This window comes from Lotus japonicus, chromosome 4, assembly GCF_012489685.1.
Source record: "Lotus japonicus ecotype B-129 chromosome 4, LjGifu_v1.2".
In the NCBI taxonomy this organism is placed as follows: domain Eukaryota; kingdom Viridiplantae; phylum Streptophyta; class Magnoliopsida; order Fabales; family Fabaceae; genus Lotus; species Lotus japonicus.
Genome location: NC_080044.1, coordinates 34,797,244 through 34,805,458, shown reverse-complemented (window position 1 = coordinate 34,805,458; position 8,215 = coordinate 34,797,244). Strand labels below are relative to the sequence as shown.

The 8,215-nt window shown below is 40.3% G+C and overlaps 1 protein-coding gene across 1 annotated transcript; it reads right to left on the bottom strand.

Moving 5' to 3' along the window:
- Positions 1-4,682: 4,682 nt before the first annotated feature.
- On the bottom strand, positions 4,683-7,388 carry LOC130709950 (UDP-glycosyltransferase 91A1-like). The gene is given in 3 exon segments (XM_057559080.1): positions 4,683-5,608; positions 5,611-5,917; positions 6,577-7,388. Coding segments are annotated over 3 exon segments (1,413 nt in total). The 5' UTR covers positions 7,285-7,388; the 3' UTR covers positions 4,683-5,210.
- Positions 7,389-8,215: the final 827 nt, after the last annotated feature.

Genomic DNA, 8,215 nt, shown 5'->3' with positions numbered 1-8,215 from the left:
TTGGACTTAGGAGGTCTTGTTTCAAGCCGATGGGCCAGCTCATTCTCAGTTTTGAGGGATGGTGTTGCGGACACTTCACCCTTTTCATTTGGTTTGTATATATTGCCTACGGGCGCTACACTTTCTCTTTTCCGTCACTGGAGGTTTACTCGTGACGTGGTTAGTTACTTACAGCGGGGGCTGTATTATATATTGCATATTAGTTCTGTTGTCTTTCGCAATTGCGTTTATTTAATTCAGTCTTGTCTAGTTATTATCAAAAATAATATTCACGTTTTTCCGCATTAAGTTTCTTTTTGGTTACTAAAGTGACGCCACCGAAATCGGGGTGTTACATCGTGAACAGCATGAAGCTTCACTGAGGCGTGAGACCTTGTGAATGCGGGATACTCCACTGAGGCGTGAGACCTTGTGGAAAGCATGAATCTTCACTGAGGCGTGAGACCTCGTGAACAGCATGAGACTTCACTAAAGCGTGAGACTTCGTGCAAGTGTGTAAATTCACTGGGGCGTGAGACCCCGTGAAAGCATAAAACTTCACTGAAGCGTGAGACTTTGTGAATGTGTGAGACTCCATTGAAGCGTGAGACTTCGTGAGAGCATTGATGACTCGAAGAGTTATCATGAGTGGTTGCACTCATTTTACGATTAATTGTATTTTGTCGCAGAATCAACTTTTACCTTAGGGTATGCTTTTAGAGACAATAAGTTAGCTAGAACACGTGGCGACGTGTCGAGTGAGGTCGGAGACGTTGTTTGGCTAATCACATTGCATTCATGCATACATAGGAGGTTAATACACGGCGTGATACCGGACCTCGGGGAATTCCAAAATGTCGTCGGATTCCAAAATGGTCATAAGACCCGGATTTCCGTGTAAGAGCGTTTGTAGACGACTCTTGTAGCAGACCGAAATGGCAGACCTACGAGTTACGGCTGATCTGACTACCGTTGTTGTTGGAGTAAGAGGCACGCGGGCGGAAATGGTCCCACCGTTGCTGGTGCTAGGATTGATCTGTTGATGTCCATCCGTTTCCGGAATGCATTTGGTTAACTGGGTTAACCGTCATTTGCATTTCATGCAACATGCATACTAATTTAGTTGCTGAGTGTGATTGTTACTTGTTAATTCTACTTGGAGCATGCTATTTGTTATTACTGTCGTTTATATTCATTGTTGAATATGCAACCCTAGGATGTTATCGCTAGCTATAAGCCTAAGTGGCTATCTCTTATATGTACCTATTGGGTTTATTATCTACATAATTCTTTGGAGTTGACCCTCGCGTCTTCTGTGTGTGCTTTGGCGGACAAACGCCGATTGTCAGATGTCTTTGGCGGGCTGGTTCACGACGGTTCACCCTTCGGGGGGGACTAGGGTTGAGATGCCGGAAACAGGAGCGCATCGCGGTCGCGAGAAGAGGACGGATGGTGTACATAGACTAGGTCGTTCTGGATTTCGAATTCGGACGACGATCATGCTAGCATGAGGTTTTAGTGCTGGTGTGAGCTCCTCGAGATAGGATTAGTGTAGGAGTAGAGTCTTAGCTCTGACTGTCATTTGTTTTCCTTTGGGACAGGGTAGTTTCCCACCTATAGCTTTTTGTGTGGTTTCCTTACGGGAATCACAGAGAGTTGGTTGGACTTAGAGGGTCTTGTTTCAGGCCATTGGGTCAGCTTATTCTCAGTTTTTGAGGGATGGTGTTGCGGACACTTCACCTTTATATTTGGTTTGTACATATTGCCTACGGGCGCTACTTTTCTCACTTCCCGTCACTGGAGGTTTACTCGTGACGTGGTTAGCTACTTACAGCGGGGGCTGTATTATATATTGTATATTAGTTCTGTTGTCTTTCGCAATTGCGTTATATTTATTTCAGTCTCGTTTCTATTATCGACAAAAAAAAATATTCACGTTTTTCCGCATTAGTTTATTTTTGGTTACTAAAGTGACGCCACCGAAATCGGGGTGTTACAGTGCCTTTCTGTTGAAGAAGATGAAGTGTGGGTGAGTTTGGTTCTGGAGGCAGATCGATGGAGGAGACGATTCGGTGTGGTGGTAGTGTTTATGGGATTGGGTTTAAATGGCTTCTCTCCTTCATCTTCCAATGTTCTATTTTTTGATATATGTTTTTGTTTTTATGATTTTTTTTTTTTGCTGTTGAAGGAAGAAGATGGGTTTTGGGGTTCTGATATTCTCTCTGAGTGAGGATGGGTTGTGGACATTTTGGATGGAAAGGTAAAATGCTTCCATGGTATGTGTCTTTTGGAAATGGCTGTGAGGGACTTTGGGAGCTGTGGATTGCTGCTTTTGTTTTGTGTTCTGGGTTGCAGATACTTCATATCAGGTGCAGGGTGTTGTGAGGAATTTTGGAGCTAAGGCCTGCTGCACTTGTCTTTTTTTTTCTGGGGTGCAGTTAATTTAATTTTTGTGCAGTTTTGTTGTGTTGCTGTGAATTTCATGGAGAGGCTTTCAAGTACAACACACAGGACTTGCCAATATGTGAGGGACGTGATGCTGCTGAAGCTACTACAACATTCGTTCCCTTCCTTTTATTAGTTTCATTTTGCTGCACTTTAATTCTTAGTCTCCTTTGATGTTGCTTTTTAATTATCTTTGTTCTCTTTGTACTAAATCTACTTGTTGAAGCTTTGGAAGAAGTTGATGATGTGATTTTATTTTATTAAGTTTTTATCTGATTTTTTAATTATTCGGCTTATTTTTTATTTTTTAATTAAGATTTTCTATTCTTGTATTTTTATTTTTTTAACTCATTATTTTAATTAAATTTAATTACCTAGGGACTAAATTGATAACGTCGGGGACTAAATTGAAACCTACGTGGCACATAACGTGACACATGAGCACTTTCCGTTCTAGGGACTAACGGCCAAACTTAGATAGGGACTATTATGACTGACGTCAACACTTACAGGGATTTTTTTAACCATTAATGATCTCTATGGACTAATATGACCAGTGCCTACTTTCTTAGGGACCAAAATGGTGATTCACTCGCATACAAGGGATTGGAAGGATTTGGAGGTGTCCACGTTGGATTATTATTGACGTGGCAAAATATGTATTATGTGTCGCTGAGATGTCAGTGTTATAATGCGCGCTTCACAATTACTATATTATAATAGATATGTAAAACATGAAGGCTCATCCTATTGCAGAAACTAGGAAGGTAAAGAAAAAGAAAGACCCTAAATTCCCTCCTCAATTCTCACGCAGACACGCATCCACCCTAATACATATTCCTCAAGTGTACGGATCGTTCAAAGTAATATAAAAGATTGTCGAATCACAGAAATTGTGCTGCAGATAAATTCACATGAATGGTTTGTGAAATCCTTTATAACAAGAACTGAATATAAAAGAGAGTCGATTATGATTAAGACTACAACTTGGGTCTTGCTTTACGAAGTCATGTTACGCTTAAGATGACTAAGTATATATGAAACTTCTGGAGATTCATCTATGGTGATTTAGCCTTAATCTTCACTTATTAATTCCTTACAGAAGAAAAACTTCAAGTTCAATTTTATAAGTCTAATTCCTTAGCACTTAGATAAACAAAACAGAAGATTAGAGTTCATGAAATTAGGCCAACACTACCAAATCCTACCCTTATTCCTAAAGTACAGAGAGAATCTAATCAATTTAAACCCAGATCTCTTATTTTAACCAAACTTCCATTTGTGAAAGAATAAGTATGAAACTTGCGTTGGTTCAAGATTGAATGGAAATAGAGAATAGATTCATAGATAAAAAAATCCATGTTCATAAAACACTTAGAAACTCAAGCATAACTAGAAAAGGATCCACATCCCATGTGATAAAAAGAAACTAGCCAAGCATGGCTAAACAAGACATAATCAAAGAAATAAAAACCTTGCATAAAGCACTAAGAAGCTCCAAGAACAATGCTCCAAGACTTAGTTCCGAAAAACCAAGATACAAATAAAAGAAACTAAGTTTAGTATTTATGGGGAAAATGAAGATGGCAAGCAATACACGCATATGCGTGGCCAGTCTCAGAAAAAGTCCTCCTCCTTTGTTTCCTGCCACGCATAAGCGTGGTTCAGTGCACGCTCATGCGTGAGAGGCTTATCAGCAAGCATTAGTCTCTAACCCTTGCCACGCATGAGCGTGGCTCTATGCACGTTCACGCGTCTATTGCTCTAGAAAATTATCCTCTTCAACTTCCATCAGCTCAAGCTTTGACTTTTAATGCACTTAAGGGTCTTCGTTGGTCTTCATTTCCTTCACTTCATCTTATGAAACCTCTTCTTTAGCTTTAACCATCATGAACCCTTGCAATTCTTCCATTAAGAGACTCCAAAACTCCTCATCATTAGCATTAAGGAGCTGCACACTCATTAAATTTCATCAAAACACACATGTAACTTAAGAACATCAAGTAATGCAGCTTTTAATCAAGGAATTCATACCACCATTCAGCTCTTGAACACTTTGCCAACTTTGCCCTAATTTTCTCTAACACTCTTATCTAGGGACAAAAACCTAATTAAGAAAAACTAAGGACTAAAAGTGAAAAAAACACTACAAAGAACTAAAATGCAAATAACCATGCAGAAAACGCAAAAAGACATGTTCTAATGGGTGGTGACACTTACACGGTTCGGTCAAAACCGGAAGACTTCAACGTTTCTCCGTTGTTGTTTAATTTCCCAACCACCGTGGTGTATTGTATGTTTGAGATCATGAAGGTATTAGACACACTCTCTGAAAACGACTCAAGTGTCTCGGACCTGAACCAGTTCAGTGCCTGCATCAACAACTCTGACATCGTGCTGGTACGAGGTTTCTCCGAGTTCCAACCCTAGTGGTTTCAAGAGCTGGAGAACATTTACGAGTCAAAACGTAGTTGTGTTAACTTAGGGTAAAACGAGCCAAAACGTAATTGTGTTAACCTGAGGTAAAACTAACAATTGAAATTTGCACTGGAAGGTAATGACTTACCACGACACAAAATCTCAACTTCTTTTTTTTTTCCACAATACCTTCCAATTTTAAATGGATGACGGAACAACGCCCTTAAGTAAAAGCGAAAATAATGAGAACATGACATGTGGCATGTTTCTCTCAATACATAATTCGGGGTATGATACACTAACCTTTAGACAACCCCAATTTAACAATGTTTGAAAAAAAAAAATCAACAACACAACTAGCTACGGGATTAAGTTTTTGGTAACCTTTTGAGGTAGTTGAGCAAATTCTCAATATACTTTTCTTGTTTATCTCTATTCACAAATAAGTCCTTCATCTCACTAATATTTTCCCTGTAAACCCTTCCTTCTTCCGCAACCATGACCAGCCTCAACGAGTCAGCCATCGAGTCACTAGTGAACGATCCATCTCGATCATCTCTTGGCACTGAGTACCCCATCTTCTTCTCCTCCAACACCCTTGCATTTATCCCTTGGTCCACAAGAAACGTAAGCAGAACCAACGGCTTCTCGTTCTGAACCGCCTCTACCACCGAGGTCCAACCCGAGTGAGTCAAGAACCCACCAACTGCCTCGTGGCCCAAAATTTTCACCTGCGGAGCCCAAGTGGTGCACACCACCCCGCGCCCTCGGACCGTTCCTCAAAACCATCCGGTAACCGCAGCACCTCTGGGTCTGCAGGCCCGCGTTGAAGCCTCAGGGCCCAGAAAAACGGAAGCTTCGACTTCTCCAAGCCCATAGCTATCTCTGTGAGCTCGTCTTGGCTCGGTTTCGCTTCGCTTCCGAATGCCACGTACACCACTGTGCCGCGTACCTGCTTGTCTAACCAATCCTTTATCCATTCGCATTCATTGTCGTCGTTGTTCCATTCATTATGCTCCGTGCTTGGGAGTTGGCCAACAGGGAGAACTGGCTTCTTGTAAATGTTCTCGAGCACCTGTTTCAAAACAAAAATAATTGGAGCATACTTGAAACTGTATAATCAGGTTTATTTAGCTAAGATCAATTGCAACTAGTACGAGGACAGAAGAATTAATTTTAACCCATTTTACATTTTTGCCACAGCAAAAACTTGTCAAAAATCATCTTAGATAAAGTTTGTTAAATCTAAATGCCCAATGTGGCTAACATTTAAAGGGTGATCGGGTACCGAATGTTTATATAAAAATAGTGATAGAAATTTGATTTTTTTTTTCACTCATCTTAAATAACATTGCTTCATTTAAGAATAATGATTTAACTCAAATTTTATCTAAGGTCATTTTAGGGGTTATGATATATACACACCTCTCTACTTCTTTTCCACTTTCATTTCAATCTATTTCTCTTTTTTCTATCAATCAAATCACCTATCACATCTTTACTTTCTCTCTCCTTTCTTCTTATCTCTCTTCCTCCACCTCTACACACATCATTTTTGAGGTGTGAAGATAACATTATTCGTCATTTTAGTAAATCTTAATTAGCTTACGCTTTAACTCTTTTACAAAAAAAATCTATTTATAGTCAATTTTGTTAACCAATTATCCAAACACACACACACAATTAATTTAATAAAAAAACTAAGTTTGACGAATATATTTATATCTCTCATACCTGAAACCATTCATTTTCAAATTCAGTGCAGCCTCGAATCGCCACGAAATCGCAGTTCTGTACACTAGCCCCTATCCGGTATATATCCGTCGCGCCAGAGTCATTGTCAGCAGCGCAGCTCGAGTTCCTCATGACTTCAAAATAGCGGAACGCGACGGTGGTCGGAAAATGAATCCACGGCGGAGCAACCGTGAAGTCTTCAGCTACTTTCCTCACCGGCTCTTCAACACGCATGAGAAAAGCAGGAGGTCCCATGAATGCCATAAACGGCGGAGTAAAAATGCTGAACAACACACTCCTGATTCCAAATTTGGAAGCCACAGAAGGCACCCAGAAGGGTGCAAAATCGTACAAGATCCAATCAGCGTTGGAAGATTCTAGAAAAATTGTCAAGGGTTGTTGGAGAGCGTCGTAGGCCTTCTTCAGAAGCGGTACGACGTCGTATGGGACGTCGGTGGTGGCCTCTGCGTTTTCAGGGAGGTTTTTGAGCTTTGGAAGTGGCAAGTTCACGAATTTGATGAGAGGGGCTAAGTTTGGTGGGAGTTTTGGGAGGCGTTGTGTGTTTCTTGGGGTGGATATGAAGCTGATTTTATGACCCTTTTGAGCTATGAGTTTGGCTAGTTCAAGGTATGGGATGATGTGTCCGAAGGCTAGCCATGGGAACATCACTATGTGGAGAAGCTGCTTTTCTTCTTGTTCTCTATCCATGGTTGAATGGGAACTAGCTATGGAGTATGTATCTATGCAAGCATTGGCTAAAGGGGAGGGGTACTACTTATTACTGATCGGCGTGGGTCCTGGTCGCATGGTATGTTATGGCGTTTCTTTAACCTTACGTGTAAAGTGGTTACCTTTTTTCAGTCTTATGACAGCACTGATTAATGAATTATTGTTTGTCATTGTATACTCCGTCATGCACTCATAACAAACACGGTCTCTCCGTTTTTGGATCCGCAAGGTCTAGTTAATTCAAGTGGTAAGATCGAGTTTGAGATGTAGGATTCAGTGAGATAAAGGATTACGGTTCATGGATTCAATCCATAAAGAATGATTAATTTACTAATATTACTAACAATTTACATTTGCCAATAAAAAAAATTGTTTATTTGTGGGAAGGTAAGTTTCGTGAAGGCTATGGTAACTCCCATAAAAATGGGGACACGGTGTCCCCCAAAATCTTTTATATGAGATTACAAATATACCCTCTGTACAAAAAAAAAAACAAATATACCCTCTTATTCTGGAGAGATTTCAGGGGAAGATTTTCCATAACCAAAATCAGATACGTTTCTTCTTCTTCTTCTTCATCACTTCTTCTCTTTTTACCCAGGAAACCAACTTCTCCGCTGCAAATCAAAATTCGAAATTTCTGTGTTTGGCTTCCATCTCCTTTCACCAACATCAAAGTTTGTATTTTTACCCAGATCCACACCCTCAGTAATAACATTTCCAGACCTTCGAACCATTTGGACAAATCAAAAAATTTGTAAACAGAGAAAAAGAAGAACCTTCCTCCATGAAGATCTGACACCGACCCATGAAGGTTCTTGGAAGCAAAGGCACCGACAGAAAATCAAGTCTGATAAAAATCAAACCCAGTAGATTTAGATCTGAACATTGCTAACTTGCCAGATCAACC